Source organism: Balaenoptera ricei, chromosome 2 (genome assembly GCF_028023285.1).
Source record: "Balaenoptera ricei isolate mBalRic1 chromosome 2, mBalRic1.hap2, whole genome shotgun sequence".
Taxonomy (NCBI): domain Eukaryota; kingdom Metazoa; phylum Chordata; class Mammalia; order Artiodactyla; family Balaenopteridae; genus Balaenoptera; species Balaenoptera ricei.
The window spans coordinates 70,567,759-70,591,709 of NC_082640.1; the positions used below are offsets into that span (position 1 = coordinate 70,567,759).

The following is a 23,951-nucleotide window of genomic DNA, read 5'->3' on the forward strand; positions in this document are numbered from 1 at the left end:
GAGTCTTGCCCACACCTGCTCCCCCTTCTCCAGGGACTGCCCACTATGCATGTACCCAGCATGCAAAAACATTTCCAGGGATTTTAGACTTGAGAGCCTCCTGATAAGATACAAATACCTCTCAAGAGTGTTCAACAAGCCCTTATTAGCCTGTGATGCCTTCTTGGAGCTCAGGAGAGGCTCTCGGAGGAGGGAATGGTTGGAGAAGAGAAAGGGGCTACAGATGGGACAAGGGCATCAACACAGAGGAGAAAAGAAACTTGGTTTTACCGTCGAAGTCTCCAGGAGGACCCCAGCTTGGTTTACCAGCTTAGTTTACCAGCGAAGTGAACAAGGCCTGAACTTGATCCCAAATGTCCTTTTTTGGCCACACTCACTGTGTCTCAGGTCTTCCTGAAATGTCTTGGTATCTGTTTGGGAACTATTAGGAGGTGTCTGTGCTCCTCTAGGGAGACCTCTTGAGGGGTCAAATTTATATAGCATATTTGTGCAAATTAGGAAAAAACACCCCTTTCTCAAGACATTCTACTGACGTCTGCCAAAAAACTGATGTAATATATACACAAGCTGTAGTGATTGCCATATGAGTGGCACCTCTAGAGTTGTGCAGTGCACAGCCTGCACAACTGTACAGAGCAGCCTCAGGTCACTGACAGCCTACTCATGTTGGACAGACCTAGGGTTTCCAGGCCTCACCTTCAGCCCTTCTCCACCTGTCCCCCAGGGGAGCCAGGCAGAATGAGTCAGCCGCACAGGCCCTGGGCATTACACCCTTGGCACAGGGAAGCAGGGATGGGGATGGATGTGACAAGTGGCCTCTGTCCCTCTCTCCCTCTCATCTCTCTGGCCCTCTGCTCCTCATGCCTTATGCAGAGTTTCTCTTCCCCAACATGCATCCACTGTCAGTTGCTGGTTTATCAGTGACACACTAATTAGGTCCAGTGAGGTTTGCTCTGCATTGGAGAGGCCTCTGTGGCTGGCATTCAGTCCAAGCTGTTCTCTCTTTGCCTTGTGGACCGCGTGTCACTCTTTCTCCCTGGGAAATCACAAATGAGGCTCCCCACCTGGGAGTCCTACTGCCTGAGCCCTCAGAGCTGGGAGTGGCGGTGACCGAGAAGGGTAGGCAGGGGGACTGTAGCAGCCCAGGGCTGGCACTCTGCTTGGCAAAGAGCAGATGCTTGCCTGACAAGGGGCTCTGTAAACAGTGAAGCACATTCCACATGTGTGCTTCTGGCATTGAAGTGCCATTGGGCACCTAAATCAGCTTGCGTTGGTGGCCCTGAAACTCTAGGAATAGCACGGGAGAAGAGGGGAATAGGAGCAACCAGAGGAGTGGGGAGGCCACTGCAGAACATCTGGAAGTAGGGAGAGGCCTAGCCTGAGCCCTTTCATGCCACAGCCTCATCTTGTGCCTCACCCTGTGCCTCACCCTGCTGCCGCCACTAGAGGGTAAACTCCACGAGAGCAGGGACAAGCTCTGTTCCGCTCACGGAGTATCCCCTGGCCTAGCACAGTGTCAGACACATACTAGTGCTTCAACAACATTCCCTGAATGACTGAATTAATTCAACCCATAGGCACTGAGCACTGACTGTGGTCGAGGCACCATGCTAGGGCCAGGGCCATAGGGCTGAGGAAAAGAGACCCAGTCCTTACCCTCATGGAACTTACAATCTAGTGAATGAGAGCTGATTTTGTTTTAATTCATCACAATTGTGAAAAGTGTCACAAAGGAGCAGGGAACAGGGAAACCTGCTCTGGAAGTGGAAGGGCAGGGGAAAGTTAAAGAATATGGGAGCTGAAGGGGACCTTCGGTCACACCTAGTCTAGCGTGATGGTTAGTGAGGCCGGGGCCTGTCACGGCACCTGGCCTATGGTAGATGCTCAACAGGCGTTTGTGGATTGAATGGGTGAACGAATGAAGCCAGGTCACCGTGAGCCAGTACCTTTGCCTCACTTAAACCCATGTACTGTGACCGCAGGTCCAGGGCCCTTTCTTGCCTAAGCCATCCCTACTCCTCCAGCAAGAAGACATGCGGGCCAGGCCGACTTCCCTGGTTGCCTGTCCCAGAGTCCTTTCTGCTGAGTTCCCACGGGCCTGCAGAGCCTGCCCACTACCTCAGCCTGGATCTAGACAACTCAGTCCATTCTGTTTACACTGCCTTCTACCCACAGAACATATTTAAGGGGACCCTGAGACAAACTTGCACAATTGCCCACCCCTTTTGTGTGAGGGAGGGTCAACCACTTTCCATCCTCCTCCTCTTTCACTCCAAAAAATACTCATTAACCTCCTGCCCATTGCAAGGAAAATGGATGATCAACACACGGAGCCCAGCTGTTGATTAATTTTCCCAAACAGGGCCAAACTACAAAGCAGCATATTGCAGGGGAGAAAATTCAATAAACAGCATTTGAAACAAATTTAATAGAACATATAACTCATTACCCACCGGGGTCTGGGCCTGTGTTGCCACATTGTACAAGAAGGCAGGTGGAAGGTGGAGGGGAGATTTGCATCTCTTTAGTGAGACCAGCTCCAGGGGTTCTGCCAGTAGCTCTTTCAAATCAAGTTCAAGATGTTAATAGCCTGTGCTGCATCTATAATTAGCAGGCCTTTGGATGGGAGGAGGAGTTCACATCCATCCTCTATTCACAGAATGAAGACACTGAGCAGGTCTGGCAGGCTTCCCTCCGCAGAAGCTGGAACCTCGGGGACCTGCCCCTGTGGGAGGTGCAGGCACCCTTTCCTGGGCTGGAGGAGGGGGGCGGGCTATGCAAGTGTAATGGGGATAGATAGCAATATAAAAACACCCAGATATCAACTGCCAGTTGCTGAGAAAGGGCCAGAGTGTCTGGGCCTGGCCGGTGGCCCTTCCTCAAGGTCAGGGCCATGTCCTCTGGATGCTCTGTGCTTAGGTGGTGAGTGTGCTGTTGATGTGAGTGAGCAGGGGCAGCAGAGGCTATCCCAGAGTTTCACCACATCTGGGATCTTAGCATCCTGTGCTGAAATGGGAGCCAGGAGATTCGAGTTCCAAACCCATCTCTGCCTAGCATTGGCTGTGTGACCTTGGGCAAGTCACTTTCCCTCTCTTGGCCTCAGTTTCCTCACGTGTAAAACAAGGTAGCCAGACCAAGTGATTCCCAATGTCCTTTCCAGCTCTGGCACAAGGAGCTGTCCCCCCACTGATAGAAATGGGTATGTGACCAGTCCCAGGCCGCGCATTAGCAGAATAGGTGGCCACCCAGATGGTGTGACTTTTAGATTCCAGGAGGGCTCCCCACCCCAGGAACTGCATTCCCACCACTCCTCACTCCTTCAGGTTAAGACCCCTACTGCATGCAAGAAGATGCTCAGAGAGTCAGAGCTAAAAGGTCCTTAGAGATGATCCAGCCAGTGGTTCCCAGCTAGACACGTGCAGAAGCTGCAGCAGGTTGCCAGGAGCGGTTCTGAACATTTCACAAAGCCTACAGGCAGTCTTCCATTACCTGTGACAAAGCTCACTAAAACACCAAGGTTTTCCTTCTACTGTTAATTAGAATTAAATTAACTCTATGTGATCTCCCAGGTTAGCGTGAGCTAATCAGAAGCCCTGATTGGTTATAGGTGATATCATAGGAATTTCTAGGTCATGGTTGGTGCATAGGATGCTGCCACCTGCATCACATGGTATGTGGTCACTGGCCAGATTGCACCTGTTTAGACGCCAGCACACAGTGACAGCAGTGTCTCTCAAACTGAGAGAGCTTTGTAGAGGGAGGATACTAACAAGGGCTCTTGGTGGTGAAAAGTTGGGGAGACTGATTGATTTCAACAGCCACATACAATTGATAAGGAAACCAAGGCCTGTATGTTACCTAGTATGAACGTCAGTCAATCAGAAGAGAAAGCTGTTTTCCAGCAGCAAGGTGTGTAGGAATTCTGGATGGAGATCTTGGGGAACAACTTCACTAAAGGGCCTTTATTGAGAGAGTGAGCAGAGGTGCTAGGCTATGTGAAACACATGAGATGCCAAATGCAAAATCCCCAACTTCCCTGGGTTCTCATCCTGTCCTTTTCTCCAGAATCTGAAAAGATCAGCAGACGTGGATTCAAGGCTGGTCTGGGCCAGGCACTGGGCTGGGGGGAAGAGGGTGGATAAGTCTCAGGTCTGCCTCATGGGCTCACTCTGACTTTCAGTCTCCTCCTCATGAAGGTGATGAATTCGATCTTCTCTAAGATCTATTCAGCTTGGAGGGTCTTGTCTTCCAGAGTGGATGCACTCGAGGCCAACAGGGTAATTTTCTGGCTGTACTTCTGACCCTCAGCCTGGCCGGGCAGGGTTTGGGCAGGGGGTGGCAGGATGGGGCATGCAACCATAGACCAGGATCTGGCCTGGCTTTCCCTTTGCACAAGAGCCCCCAGGGAGGCCCAGAGTTGGTGTGGTAGCATGGGACTCTTCCTTAGACCAGACAGTATTCTGCTTCCTGTGTGTGATGGGAGCCACAGAACCCCGGGCCACCAGGGCCCCTCACTCATTTGTCCAAGAATATTCATAGAATACTTCTATTCTGTGCCAGGTACTGAGCTAGGGATACTGGGGCAACCAAGACAGATAAGGTGTCTGTTCTCATGAAGTTTCTAGTCTAACTGGGGGAGACAGACAGTAAATAAGTGGACAAATAAACACATCTAGATGCAAGCATGAGTGTCCCTGTGTGGACACTGCCTTGGAAGCTGCCCAAGAGCAGAGAGCAGGTCACAGGCTCCTGTGTGTCCCTGGAGCCCACTCGCAGGGCTGGCTCAGAGTTGGCCCCCACTCAGCAAACATTGGGTGAATTGCCTGGCATGAGAGAGAAAGCATACGGAAAGTGCCCAGGCCTTCTGGTCCTGTCCTTGGTAGAAGCCAGCATGTACACACAAACATCTCATTTCAATTAAACAACATTTATCCAGGGCCCATTTATGCACCAGCAGGGTCCTAAGCCCTGAGAATCTAGACATGAATAAAATCAGATCCCTGGTTCCCTCAGCTCACAGCGCAGGGCGGAGGCAGGCATGTGAGCTAACCCGGAGCCCCCCTGTGCTAGGATGGTGGTGGCCGTTTGTGCACGCGGTTCCCACCAGGGGAGGACAGGTAGGCTGGGGAGGGAACAGCAGGAGGGAAGGATGAGGACGCGGAAGGAGTCACAAATTTATACCCAAATCCACATGGATGGATAAACAGATGCCCCCAGAGACACACACACACAGAGACTCACAGGTGTGTACACTGACTGCCTACGCAAGTGTAGACATAAATACCCCTGTAGGCTCAGATGCCACACAGGCCATTGTGATTAAGACCCGTTCGTGGTACACCAAACTAGGGAGATGTGTGGGTGAGAGAATGGCCACTTGGGGGGGTTGGCACATGGGCACCCTGGGAATCGCCAGACCTTGGCCAGGTGACACCTTGAGGTGGGCGGAGCTGTAAGTCTAAACCTGAGAAGTGAGGCTGATTATTGTCTTGCTGTGCATGTCCATCACCAGAGACAGCCAATCAGCGACACACACAGACCCACAGATCAGAGGCCAGAAGGTAGGGAATTTGACAAAAAGTTTCACTGTTAGTACTTGTGCTTACTGAGGAGTTTGAACCTGGTTGGGTCAGGACAGCGAGATGGAGGAGGGGGAGATGTACCAGGCCTTCAGGGCAGAACTGTATCCTTTAGAAGCTGCCTGCTTCCCCATCTGGATTTTTTGCCATCAGGAGCTAACAAACGGAAAGTGTTTGGAACACACAGCTCTTGGCACATGGTAGCCCCTCAGTGAGTGGTCATTCCATCCCCCAAAACCATGGTAAAATTCTGGCCTGTTCAGCTGTGACGAGGGGAACCAGGGAGACAGCCTGGAGGAGGTGGCAGGAGGGTGAACCTGGGGACGTGAGGTCACGTGCCCCATGTGAACGCCAGCCCTCCTCTCCCGCACAGGGCCCGGCCTTTGTTCATCAAGTGAGAGATGGATCCCTCCTCCAGAGCTGCCTTCTGCTGAAACATTTGAGGGTCTTGTGTATTCTTTTCGTAAGAGATACTATTTCTTTGTAGTAATAATAGCTCTTATAGTGCTTTCTACCTGCCAGGAACTGTTCTATCTGCTTCATCTATAACTAATTTAATCCTATCCTTAACAATCCTATGAAGTAGGGGCATTATTATTCCCATATTACAGATGGAGGAACTGAGTCCCCAAGGGGTTTAGTAAATTGTGCAAGGTCATACGGTGAATAAGTAGTGGAAGCAGGATGACACTAGACTCCATTCTCTAACCACTGGGCTCTGCCACCTTTCTGGAAAGATCTGGTTCTTTCTCCTTCGCCCTCACTGATACACCGTGGGGCCCTGGATAAGTCCCTGCCCCTCTCTGTCTCTACTTCTTTCTCGGGGAAGCTAAAGTCCTGTCACCTGGGGGCTTCCCAGGGCTGTTGTAAGGCCAAGCTGACTGTCCACCTCCATGCACAGGCTACACGGGAGAAAATGGGCCCCGGTGCGGCCTTCTGGAGAGCAGATATCTCGAGGTGGGTGCTCTGCATCTTGCCCACTAGAGCAGGGCAGGGTGGTCAGTCCTCTCTGAGCCCCACCAGCAGACCCGCAGTTGGACTCACAGGCCCCTTGAGGCCTCCTAGGAGGACCGGGGTTGGAGACACTAATGGGGATGCCAGGAGAGAAAACCCTTCCTCTTAAAGTAAACTCACCCAGACAAAATCATAAACTGAGCACGCAATTTGCACCCCGGCCAAGGCCCTCAGAGCTTAAACATATTCTTTTGGTCTATTTATAGTCCTGGAGAAGTTAAAATTTTCAGAGTAATGGGAGCGCTAACAGATTCCAGCTGGTCAGGGTCTGCCAAGGACTGGCAGGGGAAAGAGTGGGAACCATGGAACCTTCTGGTACAGGACTCTGCACTTCCCAGACCCTCCTCCCTGACTCAGCCTGTGCAGGTGGGACAGGAGACAAGGGCTAGAGAGGAGCCTCTTCACCAGGGGCCATAATAAGGTCTCTCTGTGACCTAAATGGAGGTGAGGCCAGTTGCCCGGGCTCCCCTACGTCAAGGCTTTCATTTCAAAGATGCTGGAAGTGAGGCTCAGAGAGGGACAGTAATCTATCCAGTGTCACACAGCTAGTGGGACCCAGGCAAGCTCTGGTATCCTGGCCCATGCGTCAGCATTCCTGTAGTAAACCTCAGCGCAAGACCTGAGAAGCTCGCTGGAGATGGTCCCTAGCGGGAGACAGTGGGAATTCAACATCCAGTGACCATATGCTCCAGAGGAGAAAGCCCCAGCATGGGCTCCTGGGTGGGGAAGGCACGTCCTGGGTACTCTGAGAAGAGAGCCCCAACTTACTTCCCTGGCATTCAAGGCTACCAACACCTCTTTTAAATATCTCCTTCGCCCCTCCCTACACAAACTCCCCCTCCTGCGACCCCTAGAACATTCCCAGCTCTCATATTCCTCTGTACTCTTGTCCACACTCTTCCCACCTGGATTGCCTTTACCCCACTTTCTCTGATTAAATGTTCCCACCCCTGAAGGCCTCTCAAGTTCCCATTCCTGGTGGCCCTGTGACTTGTCCTCACTCTGAACTCCTTACTGGAGCTAATAGCCCACCTAAGGAGGCCTGGTATAGTGGATCCTGTAGGGTGTCACCCAGATTCACGATTCAGGATGGATGGAGGCACCCCTTCCTTCTAGCTGCAGGAAACTTAGTGGCTCCCAGCTGAGTCCCTCTGCAGAAATTGCCTTCAGTCAAAGAGCATGGATTCCCCTGAAGTCATTCCCCCTTCCCCAGGGCAGTGGATTGGTCTGGGGTATGGAGGCCCTCCCTCCCTTTCCTCTGGCAGGACAATTCTAAGGACCAACCCACTGCAGAGCTTCCTGGCAGATCAGCTGAGGACGTTGTTGCAACTGCACCTCAGTTCAATTTCTCCCTCTGCCCGTCCTGCTTCCCTTACCCCTCGTAGAGGTTATTCTCAAAAGCTCACTAGTTTCCATCTCAGAGAATGCTTTCCAGGAAAGCTGGTTTATGACACCTGGTAACAGAAGGGTTAAGCAGACAGCCTTGGTTCAAATAGAGATCAACCATGTTTAGCTCCATGACCTGGGCTGAATTACATAACTTCTCTGACAATTGTTCTATCTATTAAGTGGGAATAATGCTGAGGCATTAGTTCCTATCTGCTGAGGGTTTATGAGGATTAAATGAGATGATGTATGCATGGTACCAGATATTGAGAAAGGACTTAATGTGCATTAGCTATTATAATTTACATTTAACTTCTCTGAGGTTCGGGTAAACAGGGGTAGGATATTATTATCTGCGTCAAGGGGTTGCTGGCGAGAATCAAATAAGATTGATGGAGAGGCAGAGGGTTAAATTCCATGCTGCTGTGACCTAATACAGATTCAGGGGTCAAGTTCCCTGAGGGCTTTGCCCATCCTAGAGCTGTGGTCTGGAGGCCTGAGCCCTCCCCCAAATGGTGAGGATCACTGTATTGCTTTCCTATCACTGCTGTAACAAATTAGCACATTAGTGGCTTCAAACAAAACAAATGTACTATCTTACATTTCTGTGGGTCAGAAGTCTGGTATGGGTCTCACAGGACTAAAGTCAAGGTGTCAGCAGGCTGTGTTCCTTTCTGGAGGTTCTAGGGGTGAATCTGTTTTCTGCTCATTTGGATTGTTGGCAGAATTCAGTTCCTAGGGTTGTGGGACTGAGGTCCCCGTTTTCTTGGTGGCTGTAAAATGAGGCCTCTGGCTTCTAGAGGCCACTGCATTATTTGGCTTGTGGCCCCCTTCCTCCGTCTTCAAAGTCAGTGCAGGCAGATGGAGGACTTCTCGAGGCTACCTTTTTGGTCATCTTCTATTCATAAGGACACATGTGATTTGGGTCCACCTGGCTAATCCAAGACACTTCCTCTGTCTTAAGGTCCTTAGTCACGCCTGCAAAGTCCCTTTTGCCACATAAGGTAACATATTCACAGGTTCCAGTGATTAGAACATGGTCGGGGGGAGGCAGGGGTGGGCATTATTCTACCTGCCACAACCACCCAGCACGGGGCAACCTCTGACCCAAAATTCCCCTCCTCCTTTTCTAGGGGGAGGTCTGTGCAGTTCCCTGTGCAGCAGGGACCTACGGCCCCAACTGCTCATCCGTCTGTAGCTGTAACAGCGGTGGCACCTGCTCCCCAGTAGATGGCTCCTGCACCTGCAAGGAGGGTAATGTGCCTTCTTTCCCAATCCCATCCCCTCAGATGTGCACACTGCCCAGGTGGGCTGCCGGCTGAGGGGTCTGGGCTGCTCCTGCCCCACCCACCCACATGCAGGGTCGGGGAGCCTATATGTCAGGTTCCAGCCAAGGAGACCCATGCCAGGGACTTCAACAGCAGGAATGTAATAAAGGGGATTTGTTACCACAGTGTTAGAAGAGCTGAAAGGACTTACAAGGGAACGTGAGCAACGCAGAAAGTAGTAGCTTCTCCCACAGTTGCTACCACTTCTAGGGTGAAAGGGACAAAGGGAGGAAGTGGAGTTCCCAGAGCCTGGGAGTGAGGGCCATCTGGTGGGAGCTGGGATGTGGGCAGAGGGGCTGCAAGATGGTGCTGGAGCACTGAGACACAGCCACCACCAGCGGCCCTGCTCATAGCGGAGAAAGAAGAGGAGACACCTGGCATCTCTCCTGCTCCCGCCCTCCCATCACCGGCCAGGTCTCCCACTGGCAAGCCCATCTGGGAGCAGCTGCAGGGGTCAGCCCCCTGGGACACAGAACAGAGCAGGGGAAGGGGAGAAATGGATCTGAGGGCAGACAAGCCAGTAACCAGCCTCAGAATGGGAAATCAGCCTATCACCAAAACACAGGGCCCTGAGATAAGTTTCCTGAGTATACCCTCGGCACAGATAGCCCTCTCCACCTCCACTGGTTCCCTGTCCCAGGTGGGATCATCCACCTATGGCAAAAAGAGTGAGAACCGGGAGGCAGGAGACCCAGGTTCTAGCCCCCGCTCTCTCAACAGCTTTGCTGTGTTTCTGAGTGGACTCCGAATGTGGAATGTGTGTTCTAACCTAGCAATCAGAGAAGGGGTGGTTTGGGTGTGATGCCTTGTACAGAGCTGGGGGGAGTGGGCAGAAAGCCATGCTGGGCCCAGATGGAGAGGTGACAGCCTCGTTCCCTCCCCTCAGGGTGGCAGGGCCTCGACTGCACCCTGCCGTGTCCCAGTGGGACGTGGGGCCTGAACTGCAACGAGAGCTGCACCTGTGCCAATGGGGCGGCCTGCAGCCCCACCGATGGTTCCTGCTTCTGCACCCCTGGCTGGCTGGGGGACAACTGTGAACTGCCCTGCCCGGTGAGTGTGGGGTGGGGAAGGACGGGGTGGGCCCATCAGCCCCCCATGCCCTTTCCCTGTAGTTTTTTTGTCCACAGAGGTGCACAGAGAAGAGCACTGGACCAGGTGGTGGGACACTTGGATTCAGGTCTCAGCCCTAGCTCTAACCTCTCTGTCCTACTTCTGGCCTCAGCCCTCTCATCTATAAAATGACAGATACTTAGCACATATGGTGATGTGGCCTCACTTTCCCCTGGGTGCTCTTGGGAAACATTATTGACTCTGGCACATTTACCTGAGCCCAGATGCAGCTTCAGAATCCTTCATGACACAGTGCTACAGGACAGCTCTTACTAATCCATCAGAGTTGCCATTCCTTGATAATAATGTCTAAGCTTCTTTCTGGTTCCAACAGTCTATAATTTTATGATCAAGGTTGGGAGGACTAAACCAAGCATTATCCAGTAATAACCCACCTAGACTTAATCCCTGGATCTTAGTCTAAGATACAAGTTAAGTTAAACCAACTGATAGGATGTTGTTGAATGAGTCCTACAGTCCTGGGTTCCAATCCTGCCTTTGCCTCATCCTAGCTGTGTTACCTGGAGCATGTTACTTCATCTCATCTTTAAATTTTGAATATAATGGAACCATTTCATAGAGTTGTTGTGAAGATGAAGAGAAATGAATTATATGAGACTCTTGATACCTGATGAGCACACAACAAATGTTGACCGCCACCTTCTTACCCACAAAGAAAAAATCAATAGTCATTCCTCACATGTGATCAATGTTTTAAAATTTGCAAGGTGCATTTTCATTTACAATTTTAATTAATGATCATTACAGCTCTCTGAGCTTGACCATTGAGAGGTAGGGCAGGACCAACACCTCCCTCCTTCTAACCTGCATACTCTTCGTAATGCAGCCAAAGAATTATTTGGAGTAGCTTCACTGGATCCCCAGTTATAAAAAGTGCCTCCACAGTGCTCCAGCCCCAGTTTCTCTTCATCCTTGTTGGGCAGTGGCTCAGTTTTGTCATCAACATCCAAAAGAAGTGTGAGAACCTCTGAGGGTCTAGGTCTCGTCATTTCTCTCTCCCCCTTCTCTCCACAGGATGGCACATTTGGGCTGAACTGCAGTGAGCGTTGTGACTGCAGCCACGCTGATGGCTGCGATCCCGTCACAGGCCACTGCTGCTGCCTGGCTGGATGGACAGGTAAACCCCTCTGCCATGCCACCATCCAGGTCCTGTGAAACTGAGCTCTTGGTATTCTCCTGCTTCTCTTGACTGTTCCTTCTTTTTTTTCCTTCACTTTTTCTTCTTCTTTTTCCCTACATATGCACCTTTTCTTTATATCCTCTGGGCTTCAGTTCTCCATTTCATTCCATTTGAGTAAACAGATATTAATTGAACACCTAGTATGTGCAGGCTCTGTTCTAAGGGCTAGGGACAGACCAGTTTAAAAAAATTCAGACAAAGGTGTGGGTGCTCAATCTGTGTTTGCAGAGGATATGGTGGAGAGGGGGACAGGGAACTTTCTCCTTAGCCCAGGCTCAGACTCCTGGCCCCTACATGTGTCCTGGCAGCTCACCTCCTAAATAGATGGCAAACCCATCCATTCCTCACCAGCCACTGCCACCACCCTCGTCCACTGAGCACCATCTCTCAGCAGGCACTGCCTCGGCCTCCCGTTTTTCTGTGGGCCTCCCCTCTTGCACAGCTGCATCCACTCTGTACACGGTGGCCAGATCTGTTCACATCAGTCCCTGCTCAGGATGCCTCCATGGCTTCCCATGACACTGATCCAAAATCTTTACAGTGACCTGGGGTCCACATGGCCCTGTAAGGCCCTGCCCAACTCCTCCACCTCTCTTTTGCGCCCTCCCATCACTCACTTCACTCCACCACCTGGGCCAACCACCCTCCCTGACTCCAGGCCTCAAATGTGCATCCCCTCTGCCTAGATCACTCTTTCCCCTTCTCTTCACCTAATAACACCTTCTCATCTATCATATTTCAACGTAAAGATGACTTCCTCTGGGAAGGCTCTCTCCCCCTGATACTACCACCTCCCCAACCTGGCCAAGACTATGAAAGAGCCCCTTTAATTAATTCTCACAGCATTTTGCTGTACTTACTTCAGTTGTCACTGAACTCTGATTTGAGTAACGATTTGTTTATTATCTGCCTCCCACCTTGACCATCAGTTCTCTGGAGGCAGGGACCACATCTGCCTTGTTCACCACTGTATCCACTGCCTGCCACACACTGAGAAATGGTTAAGAACACAGAGCTGGCACCAGACCTCCTTGGGCAAGTCCTTTAACCTCTCAGGGCCTGAATCCTCCATCCGTAAAATGCAGATAATTATAATCCTTATAACTACAAGATCATTTTGAAGTTTAAATGAGTTAATACCTGTAAGCACTAACAGTGCCTGGCACATAATAGGTGCTCAGTAAGTGTAAGCCACAAATACAGTGTTAATGTTACGTGAATGAACCCACTGGCCATTCCCAAACTTGTGGACAGCAAGGAGAAAGAAATACAGGCATTGCTGGCAGCGTAGGTCCTCAGATAAATATTCACACCAGGCTGCTGAGCAACCTCTGTTCTCTGCAACCAGAAAGTTTCTGAGCAGCTGAGGGCCGGGGACATTGCTTGCTCTGTAGCATCTCCGACCTGACTCCCTTGCCCTGCCGCTTAGTACAGAGCTAGGCTCCACCCTGGTTACTGGCACCCTAGACTCTTAGCTGGAGCCAAATGGAAATCCACTTTAATTTTTCATTGCCTTAATTTCCAGTGAACCGATAAGATTTCAATGACATCTGGTGCTTAAAAATTCTGTCTTTGATGGACAACCTTTCAGCAAGGTCTCTGCTGTTCTAAAACTAATTTCCCCAAATGTGGTCCTGAAGTCACTTCAAAGGAGCAATTGATGTCCTGAGATATGTCAAGCAGAAGGAAACCGAGGAAAGACAGTGAGGGCGCAGGGTAAAGGCCCCAGCCTCCTGCTCGGCAAGCCCTCCCCACCCACTGCTGACTACCGAGCCCCTGGCATGTTGCTTGTGCCTAGGCTCAACACTTGTTTTTCTTTGCTCTAAGCATGTACATGTCTTCTCCCCTCGCCCCCCTTAGCCACACACTTCTTGACTGGCATGATATCTAATTCACCTTGCCCTGCACATAGTAGGTGCTTATTCAGTGTTTATTGAAATAAATTGAAAGAAGCTGGCCTATAACCATATATGGCCTTTCCCCTTGAAGCGAAGGAGACCTTGACGATGTTCCGCTCCAACCTCCTATGCTACAGATGAGGAAAGGGAGCTGCCCAAGGGCTCAGGACATTAGTGCCAACAGGATGGGAGACACTGTATTGCACTGTAAAGGGGAACCATTTATTCATTCAACTAGCATTTATTGACTCGAGCCATCACCAAGTCTTTATTTAGCAGCTACCATGTGCCCGGCACTGTGCTAGGCCCAGCAGTAAATGGCAAAATTCAACAGCAATAGCCCCTGGGCACCTACTGTGTGCCAGACACGGTCCTGGGTAGTAGAGATGCAAAAATGACCAAGATCATTTCCCTGCCCATTAGGAGCACCTGGATAAAGAGAGTCAGAAGTGTCAAGAAGCCATAGTCCCTGTCTTTACAGGACACATACATATGAAATATTCAAATGATAGGTAGGGACAAAGTTGTATGCCACTATCAAATAGATGCTTGAATCCCTAGGCAGACATTCAGGAAGACTTCCTGGAGAAGGAAGACCCAAAAACCCAAAACAGTCTCTGAAGGATGTGGGCTGCTGAATTGCTGCTAGCCTTGTGACATGAACTAGAGGTCACAATATATAGATTCTTAGCCTAGCTTTACCCACCAATGTAGATGTGTAGGGGGCCCTGAAAGATAAAGCAGGGAGATTCCCTAAGGGTAAGAGGGGGAGGGACCCCTACGGGGGATTATTATCCCCATTCAACAATAGGGAAAACAGGGCCTAGAGAAGGCAACTAACTGATGATGCCACTCCTCTTCAGAAGCTGTAGTTGGAGAGCCTCCCTTTAGGCCAAGGTCAAGCCCTTTGACCGCACTGGTGCAACTGGACTTTGCACGCAAGGGGAAACCCTGGACCCTTCTCTCCACTTAGATGCCAATGTCTTAAGTTCCGGGGGGCCCTTAGGACATACAAGAACCTCAAACAGGAGCCCCACACCCACACAACCAGGCCTCGACTAGAATAATTGGCAGATCCTAGAACCCAGTGGACCCTTGCAGCCATCTGCAATCTGAGCATAATCACCTTACACCTGTGGTTCTTAATCTCCAAAAAAGAGGACACCTTTTTGACATGAAAACATTTGGAGGATCCCACACATGAGAGGAGCTGTACTTTTAACATCCACTGATTTGGGGGAAAACATGATAGCACCAAGCTGCCATGAATTCAGGGGTGCTTTTGCATGCATTGTGTTTTATTAATCACAGTAATATCTGCATACAGTTTTAGGGGAAAGCCTACAACTATGGGAAAGAGCCTTGGGCAGCCTAACCAAGGGTGCTTGCTGCACAGGAGGAATTGGAGGCCCCCGTCAGACAGTGGAGCTCCTCCGTAGTCCAGGGCGCCTCCCAAGAGCAGCAGGGTCCCTCGGCCTGCAGTCTGAACAGGTTGTTTTCAACAACCACAGGCCAAAGAATTCCTTGGGGCAGATCATGGCTTTTGGTTTTAAACAGCTTTGTGGTTTCCCCCGCCCCAGGCTCCCCTTCGGTCCATCCGTGTTGCTTGTCCGGGCTTCACCTCTTGTGCACCCGAAACTCCACTGGGAGAGACCTCCATTGAGGAGGAAATGTGACCACCAGATTCTCACTGGGGAAAGACTGTATTCCCAGGAAGAAGCTCCCCGCACCCCGTTCCCTCCATTCAGAGGCCTATTTCCTGCAGAGTGGCATCTGAAGCCTCCACCCTGCTGCAGAATTGAGCTGTCACAGGGAGGGAGGCCCAGGGAGGGAGCATGGGCTAAACTGAGGTGCTAGAGGAGAGTAAAACCTGTTGCATCCCCTCCCTCTCCACCCTCTCCCTCTGTTCTGCCCCCTCCCCTTTCCCCACCTGCCCAGGTAAGCTTGTACAATTCCAGCCTGCCTCTAAACTGGTCCCACCACTCTCCTGCTGCTGCTAGGGCCGGCTCTGTTCACTGAGCCTGAATGTCTTCCCCCCTCTTTCTTTTTCTTTCTCACGCTCCCTGTCCTTATAACAAGGCAGACGTGCTTTTTAAACTAATTCTGCTCCTCTCTGAGCCTCTGATATTCACCTTCCAAAGCCAAATTGGTCTCCTGGGTCCCCACGGTCCATTCACCTTACGCGTGGCGGAATAGAAGCCTTTCTGCCTGGGAGGAAACCCCACGCCAGAGCTGGGCGTCCAGCCTCAGGCCTTTTAAAATTCTTCTCAGCCTTCAGGCTGTAATCACCCCAACACATATTTCCTTTCTCTCAGCTCAAAAAGACCATGTAGGCCTTGCTTCTCTTTCTTTTTGACAGATTCCATCCCTTCCCGCATAGGCCACTGTATGTCAAACTGAAGGTCATTAAATCAATTTTTTGGGTCACAACTAGCTTTTTTTTTCTTAAGGACATAGAATACATCATAGTGCAGAAAAAACACTAGATTGCATCACAGTGACAGTAAATGTCATTTGCAAAATGTTGGTTTCTATTATACATGTGTGTGCACATTTGACATAAAATACATATTGCACTGAGGACTGTGGTCAAAAGAATCTGAAAAGGCCCCACCCACTCTCTAAGCCACTGCTCAGGGGCTGGTTGGCTAGGGCCCAGCAAGGATCGGTGGCTCCTGGGCTAACGTGGGTGGGCATGTAACTCACTCCCAGCTCATGTAGCCCCCATAATGGCACTCACTTGCTGCACTAACCTTGGATTCCAGCTAAGATGTCAAAGACAAGGGAAGCCCTTCATGATCTGATCCCTTCTGATTCCCACAATCTCATCTCTTGCCGTATCCCATCTTGTACTTTATGGTTCAACCACACTATGCTGTTTTATCTTTCAAGGCGTGATTCTCTCTCCTGCCTCCTGCTCTTTGCACATAGGGTTTCCTTTATCTGGTCAATTGCTCCTTGGTCTTTAGGACTCAGTTCAGGCATCGCCTCTTCCTGGAAGCCCTCCCTGACCAGGCAAGCGTCTCTGGATTTTTCCTCCATATTCCCAGATGTACTGTGTTTGCCTCCACCTCTTCTTACTGCATAGTACCCCCCCCATTCTTCCTTTCACCCTCGCCCCTTACCACTGACCCAACTCTGCCTCTGGCCCACAGGCATCCACTGTGACAGCACGTGTCCGCCCGGTCGCTGGGGTCCCAACTGCTCCGTGTCCTGCAGCTGCGAGAACGGCGGCTCCTGCTCCCCAGAGGATGGGAGCTGCGAGTGTGCCCCGGGCTTCCGAGGACCCTTATGCCAGAGAAGTAAGGCTGAGACCCTACCCCGCAGACCTCAGACAGCTCATGCTCCCCAGCCTTCCCAGCTGGAACTAGGACTGGCCTGAGAGAGGCTGGGCTTACACAGTCAGTCCCCATCAAGTCCCTCCCTCTAATCCCCTTTCTCCTGGCCCTGACTTTTCTGTCCCCAAGTTCAGGGCCTAGCCTGGCTCGCCAGTAGAAACAGGACCAGACCACAACTCCTCTCTGTAGAAAGGGACGGGCCCTCCCAGGTGTGGGGCAGACACGACTCTCTCCCCATGCTTCTGAGAAGCCTCTCTTCATCACTGTGTGGGACTGGACAAGTGGCCAGGCTGGCTGGGGCCCCTTGGGCTGCTGACCACCGTCTCCCCTTCACCCCCAGTCTGCGCCCCTGGGTTCTATGGCCACAGCTGTGCCCAGCCGTGCCCCCTCTGCGTGCACAGCAGCGGGCCCTGCCATCACGCCAGCGGCATCTGTGAGTGCCTCCCCGGATTCTCCGGAACCCTCTGCAACCAAGGTACTGTTTCCAGGGGGAAGGTGTGTGGGCCAGCAAGACGAGGAGTCCCAGGAGGGAAGCAGCAGGGAAGGAAGGTTCAGGATTCTCATTACACTCTGTGGGGGCAGCGCCTTGGTTCTTCAGGGCTTGGGCTACCTTGATAAGAATTGGACACACCACGGGGCGTGAGACAAAGCCATTATGCAGTTGAAGGAACAGGCTCAGAGAGGTTAAATGACTTCTCCATGGTCTCACAGCTAGAAGCGGCAGAGCTGAGAAACAAATTCTGACTCCAAAGCCTAGTCTAAACGGATAAAAAATGAAACAAGCGTAGATGAGGTCCACATATGAAGTGACCCCAAATGGCTTATGCTGAGTGCCAAGTGGGAAAGGCAGAGAACACTGTGGGCGCTCAGAGGAGACAGTTCTGGCCTCGCTGGAGATGGCAACTTCCCAGCCCTTCTCCCCTCACACTCAGGCCAACACTAATCCCTCACCACACGCTTTCCTGTCTCAGCTGCAGAATCCACAGCACCAACTCCAGCCAACTCTTCCACTCAACAGGAGTTGAAAAGGGAGATAAAGCTTATCGAATTGATATGCTGCTAAACTGGCTCTCTGTGGGGGAAAAGCCCTAATCTGTATCATTTGCAAATTTCCATGTTGTAGATATTCCCACCATGGCTGATTCTAAGGTACCAATGGTTTAACACCAGTCGTGAAATTCCCGAATATTTAATAGCCAGTGTGAAGGTAGAAGCTGGTTCCGTTGCACACCGTTGCTGATTGCCGTCCCTGGCTTAGTTAGGCCAAGGCAGGGTGGATTTGGGGGACGGCTCCGTGCCGTGTAGGACTTCAGCTGGGCCTTAGCCTAAAAGGCAGAGATGGAAGAAAGGCATTGTGGGTAGAGGAACCAACCTGGGCAAAGCACAGAGGCGTGCATATGCGACTATCCAGCCATAGGGAATGGCAGGAGGATGCAGGCGCTGTGGATGGCAAAGGAGACTGAGAAGGTAGTCTGGGGACTCCTGGGAAGTTTTGAAGACAAGGTTGCAGAATTTGTACTTTAACCTGTAAGGAGTGAAAGGATCTTCATCTAAGGTAAACTTAGAGCTAAAAGCAGCTTCAAGGTCATCTGTGAGAGTCTCATCTGGCCTCTGCTTAAATACTTCCTTTGAGAGCTCACTGCCTCCCAGGAGACTGGATTCTTTTGATGAATAATGACCACTGAGCTCGGCAATTTTTCTAAGCGTGTGGGCCATTAATATGTATGAGTGGAAAGTTAACTCCGTGATGCTTTGAGGTCATGAGAAGTTTGGACCCCAGGGAAACATACGTGACAGTTTCATTTGCTTGCAGTCCTCCTAGGACAGTTTAATCATAACCTGACATGTCGAGGTTTACTTATTACACATCGGAGACCCAGCCGTCAATACAGATAGGCCGGGTCTAAATTAGGACCTAAGCAGCCCGAGGAGTAACTCTCACATCCTGCAATGTCTGATTTATCGCCCGCTGGCCTAATGAGTATTTTCCACACATAGATCTAATAGAGTTTGCTATTAATGGCAACTGCCCTGGTTAAGTCTCAAACCTTGTAAAAAATTGAACTGACGCTTTCTAATGACTGGCTTTCCAGCGAGTTACAAATTACAGACACTGCTTATACAGAATCATTAAACATAGATTAAATACAACCAGATGTTTTCTTTTCACCAGCGCCCCCCTTCTCTCCACCACCCCTCTCTTTGCCTCACTCTTGATTCAGCTAAGAAGTCAACCAATTAATGTACTAGACTGATCACATTAGCAGCTCTGTGGGTGAATTTGTCAGCCTTGCGTATGTGAGAAAGACTTCAAATATAAGACTGTCTTGTTAGAGAAGCTCAGGGTTGGTTTTAGGGTGGGTGTCAGTGGAGCATCTCTGGCACCCAGCTCCCCACAGAGGGCCAGGACTAGGGGATGGGTTCCCCACATCATGTACCTCCCAGAGGCAGGGAAGAGCATGCTGGGTGACCTGCTTTTCAGGAAGCCAAAGCTGGAGGCTGAGCTGCAAACAGGTGAGATGTATGTCATCCTCCTGGCAGTGGACCTGCCCTGGAAGGAGCTAAGGTTTTTGCTAGGGAAGAGCACAGGGCCCAAATCAGCCAGCGTGCCCATAACCATTAACTATAGCCCAAGGCCAGTGGGTGAGGGTTATCAGTCCCATTTCAAAGATGAGGAAACGGAGACTGAGAGGGGTGATGTGGTTTTCTCAGAGGTACTTAGCCAGTGAGTGGCAGAGCTTCCTGGCTGTGTGACCTTGGGCAAGTTACTTAACCCCTCAGTCCCTCAGTTTCCTCATCTGTAGAGTTAGTAATAATGAAAATATGCAATAATGAGAGTATTACAAGGTTAATTGAACTAATATTTGTGAAGCATTCTGAACAGTGGTACATAAAAGTGCCATAGAAATGTTTGTTGAATACATAAATAAAACTAGCACCCAAACCCAAGGCTTTGGGCTGGAGAGCCTGGTATTGTTTGTCCCAACTGCTAATCATGTCCAGGAGAGGCACAGGGTGGCCACAGATCCAGGTGCCCACCATCCAGTCGGGGAAGGGCTGGCACTATGAGGCAGTGTGGCCTAAGGGAGGGGTACCAGCCCAAAGTTCGAGAGATGTGGGCCTGGGGAAGTTGCTTTTCTTCAAGAATCAACACCTTCCCCTGATGCTCTGTGTGGCTCAGCCAAATGAGGGCCTCAGGGATTCAAGGACTTCCTCTCCCATAACAGGGATGCAAGGAGGCCATCTTGGAGGGTGTAGGGCCAGCTGGAACCGGGCTTTGAGGGGAGCATGTCAAACTGAGAGGAGCTCGAAGGGGCAGGGGTCACTGATTCCAGCAGAACCCACTGGAATGTCACTGCTCCTGGGGCCGGTTTTGGCCATTTGGGGAATAGTTCCTGAGTGTTTGTTGTATGTCATGTACTGTGCTGGGCACTTGGACACAACAAAGAACAAGAGAGCCAAGTTCCCTGCCCTCACAAAGCCTGCAGTCCAGAGGGGAAAATTCTGAGCTCAGCCTTTCCCAGCAGAACTTGGGGGCAGGGGTGGGGGGAGAGGGGGCAGCAGTTTATTTCCGCATATTCAGCCATCGTGCCTTGAGCACCTGTTATTTTTCCAGGCATTGTGGGTGTACAGACACGGGTGGAACCCAGGCCTGGCCTGAAACGGCTCACAAGCCACAGTAACAGAAGACCAGGGAAGAAACTAATAGAGGGTCCTAGAAGCTCAAACAGGGACACAGCCTCCCAGAACAGAGAAGAGGGGTGAATCTGTTAGGATTAAGTTCAGCTATAAGTAACATAAAAACCCAAAATAACTGACTTGAATATGACAAGCTTTGTTTCCCTCACACATTTACAAAAAAACCAAAAAAGATAAAAAGAAAGAAAAGCAAAGACCCAGAAGTAGGCCACTAGGGAGTGGTAGGGTAGCTTACATAGATGTCAGGGACCCAGGCTCCTTCTATCTTGTTGTTCTGCCATCCTCAGCACATGGCTTCCACCTCTGAGGAAAGGTAGCTGCTTGAGCTCCAGCTATCTTACCCACAATTCTCATCCATAATCCACATTATTCTTCAACAGGAAGAATGAATGGGCAAATAAAGACACGCATTTCCACTTACCATTGGTCAGAATGTAGTCACGTGGCCATACCCCGCTGTGCAGGTGGCCATAAGCCCAGTTAAAACTCTACTTAAGGAAGAAGAGAATTGATATTGAAGGACTAGCTGTCTACTACAGAGGGATCATCGGGGAGGCGGCACTTAAGATGTGTCTTGTAGGCAGGGTAGGATTTCCACAGCTGGGCATGAGGGTCAGGGAAATTCTGGGAGGGAACAGCTGGAGTGAAAGCACAGAGGAGGAAATGCATGGGGTGTTATTTGGAAAGTGGTGTGTGGTCCAATGTCTGGGTGATGAGGTATGTTTAAGTGCTGATCTCTAGGATCTAGGTTTTACTCTGGGGCACTAGGGTGCCACTGAGGATGTTTGAGCAGGGCCTAGGAGTGCCATGAAGAGAGCTGTGCTTTAGAGAGCTCAGGCTGTAGCAAGCAGGTGGAGGATGAATTGAGAGGGAATTGAGAGGGAGGTGCTCGGTGAACACTCATATCTAGTCCTCAAGGAGCTTGCAGCTTTGTTGAGGAAACCAGCCCTTCCTTCAGGAGCCAAGGAATGACTCCTCCAGGAGGGGCTGGGATCAAAATCCTACAAAGGACTCAAGGTGGAAATACCATGGGAGCTCAGTGGAAGAGAGCACCTTGTGGACCCAGGAGGGCTCTCCTGGGGAGGAGGCTAAACTGAGGCTCAAGGAACAGGTTGGATTTGGAGAGACAGAGGAAACAGGGGGACAGGGATAGACGTTCGGGGCCGGTCCTCCAGCCGTCTAACTGCAGACAGACCTGCCACCCTGCATGTCCCTCTCCTTCCAGCTATAAACATTCCCTGCCCTCGCAGTTGTGAGATCAGTGATGCTGACACAAGTGTGGTGATGGAAAGCAGAAGGCTGCGGGGCAGTACAGGGACCACTGGACTGAGTGCGGAGCTGGGATCCCCAGCCTCACCACTTCTGTCTGTGAGACCTCAGTCAAGTGATTCTACCCCTATGGGCCTCAGTTCGTTCCCGTCAGAGGGAATCATTAATAGAGGCTCCCGAAGAAGGCAGCTGCGGACACAAGAGGGGGAACTCGATGTGGGAATGGAGAAGGGTGATGGGGGTGCTGAGGTGGGCAGTTCCCACCCAGATCCGTGACCCCAGGGTGGCCATGGCTGTGGCCTGGGAACTTCTGGGGGTGCAGCTGTGGGTGGTGGTCTGAGGAGTACAAGTGGGAGGGCGGGTGCCAGGCTGTCCTGTGCCCACAGTGTGTGCTGGAGGGCACTTTGGGCAGGACTGTGCCCAGCTCTGCTCCTGTGCCAACAACGGGACCTGCAGCCCCATCGATGGCTCCTGCCAATGCTTCCCTGGGTGGATTGGCAAGGACTGCTCACAGGGTAAGCTGCTGCCCCCGGGAATGCCCCCGACCGCGGTCAGGCCCAGCAACACCCACTCCCTGCCCAGAACCTCTCTGCCCCTGGTGCTTCTACCTCCCAGGGCTGAAATCTCCTGCAGATAGGAATGTCCACCTGAGCCCCATATAGTCTCTATAGCTAACGGGATGAATTACTAGGATTGATCACTGGCATTATTAACTGCTAGTATTAAAGATATGGACATTATTGGTAGTATCATTAATACTATGAACGCTGAGTATTGATACTCCTAGCACCTGAGCAAGGAGTAGCCCCTAAGTTTGGATGTGGGGGAAGAGGGAGTAGGGAAGTGAGGGGAGGCCTGGGCAGTTGCCTAGCAAGGGTGTCCTCTGGGTGGCTCATGTGACTGATGTCCTGGGCATCATAGGCCTGGGCAGAGCATTGTAGGGGCTGTTCATATAAGGTGAACCCAATCTGATACAGAGATAACAGGGACCCCCAATCTAAAGGCAGAGATTCAGCCTCTGCCCCGTGGAGTCCTTGGCTGATGGATGAGACCCAGCCAGTACCCCTAGGACGGTCCCAGTTAAGATGCCCTGGCCCAGGACTTCCCTGGTGGTCCAGTGGTTAAGATGCTGCACTTCCACTGCAGGGGGCAAGGGTTTGATCCCTGGTCAGGGAACTAAGATCCTGCATGCCGGGCAGTGGCCAAAACAAACAAACTGGCCTGAAGGCATTTCCATTCTGATGGAGGAGACACCCGTGCCATCCTCCGGGAGCTCATTAGCTCCCTGAGAAAAAAGAAGTCCCTACCCTGGGAAAGTCCCCCCCATCCTCATGGGGAAGTTAGTACACACAACCGCAGTGTTTACAGTTTACCACACACTCCAAATCACAGTCATTCCCCTAAGAGGGAAGGTTCAGAAGCCCTCAGAACTGGGAGGGTGGGCAGAGAATCCAGGCTTAATGGGAATCCTGGGTGACTGGGTCAAGAGATGAGTGGAGGAATTCTGGGAACAGTGGTTAAGCCCTGTGAAAGCCAGGAAATGCCACCCGGGGGCATCCTGGCGTCTTGGCTGACATGCACTCCCCCTCCCTCTCCCTCCCCCCCCCCCCCCGCCCCTCTCTGCCTGGCCCTCACCCTCTGCATCCCACCCACGCCCAGCTTGCCCATCTGGGTTCTGGGGCCCCGCCTGCTTCCACACATGCAGCTGCCACAACGGGGCGAGCTGTAGCGCCGAGGATGGGGCCTGCCACTGCACCCCTGGTTGGACCGGACTCTTCTGCACGCAGCGTAAGCCCCGCCTCCCAGCCTCCCAGCTATTTGGAATCCCATGCTGCGGCCTGCTGGCTGCCGTGGGCATCGTCTGGACCTGCAGTGGAGGGAGGGAGGAGGCAGGCCCCAGGGCTGGGAGCTATCCACCCCCGCCACACACCGCTGGGGTTGAAGAGCCTGGCCGGACTCAGGGGGTTGATGCGCCCAAAGTCCTGGAAGGTCAGGGCTATCGGGTACCCCAGCAATCACCAAGACCAGACCCTCCTTGGACGGGGGGCCCAGCGTGGGGAGGAGCAGCCTGTGGTTGCACAGCAAAGAGGCATCAGCCTGGCCTCTGGTTCCAAGGTACCCTTGTCCAA

At 51.5% G+C, this 23,951-nt stretch overlaps 1 protein-coding gene across 13 annotated transcripts in view; it reads left to right on the forward strand.

Moving 5' to 3' along the window:
- The window catches only part of MEGF11 (multiple EGF like domains 11), a 368,541-nt gene that overhangs the window by 326,932 nt on the left and 17,658 nt on the right, over window positions 1–23,951 (forward strand). For all 13 annotated transcript variants that reach the window (XR_009501094.1, XR_009501092.1, XM_059915500.1 and 10 more), the window contains 7 exons: window positions 9,113–9,233; window positions 10,194–10,357; window positions 11,453–11,555; window positions 16,672–16,818; window positions 17,195–17,329; window positions 22,209–22,337; window positions 23,482–23,610. Coding sequence is in view for 11 of the 13 variants with exons in the window: in XM_059915500.1 (XP_059771483.1) it covers window positions 9,113–9,233; window positions 10,194–10,357; window positions 11,453–11,555; window positions 16,672–16,818; window positions 17,195–17,329; window positions 22,209–22,337; window positions 23,482–23,610 (928 nt within the window). In the remaining 2 variants the exon portion in view is untranslated. The remainder of the gene's footprint in view (window positions 1–9,112; window positions 9,234–10,193; window positions 10,358–11,452; window positions 11,556–16,671; window positions 16,819–17,194; window positions 17,330–22,208; window positions 22,338–23,481; window positions 23,611–23,951) is intronic.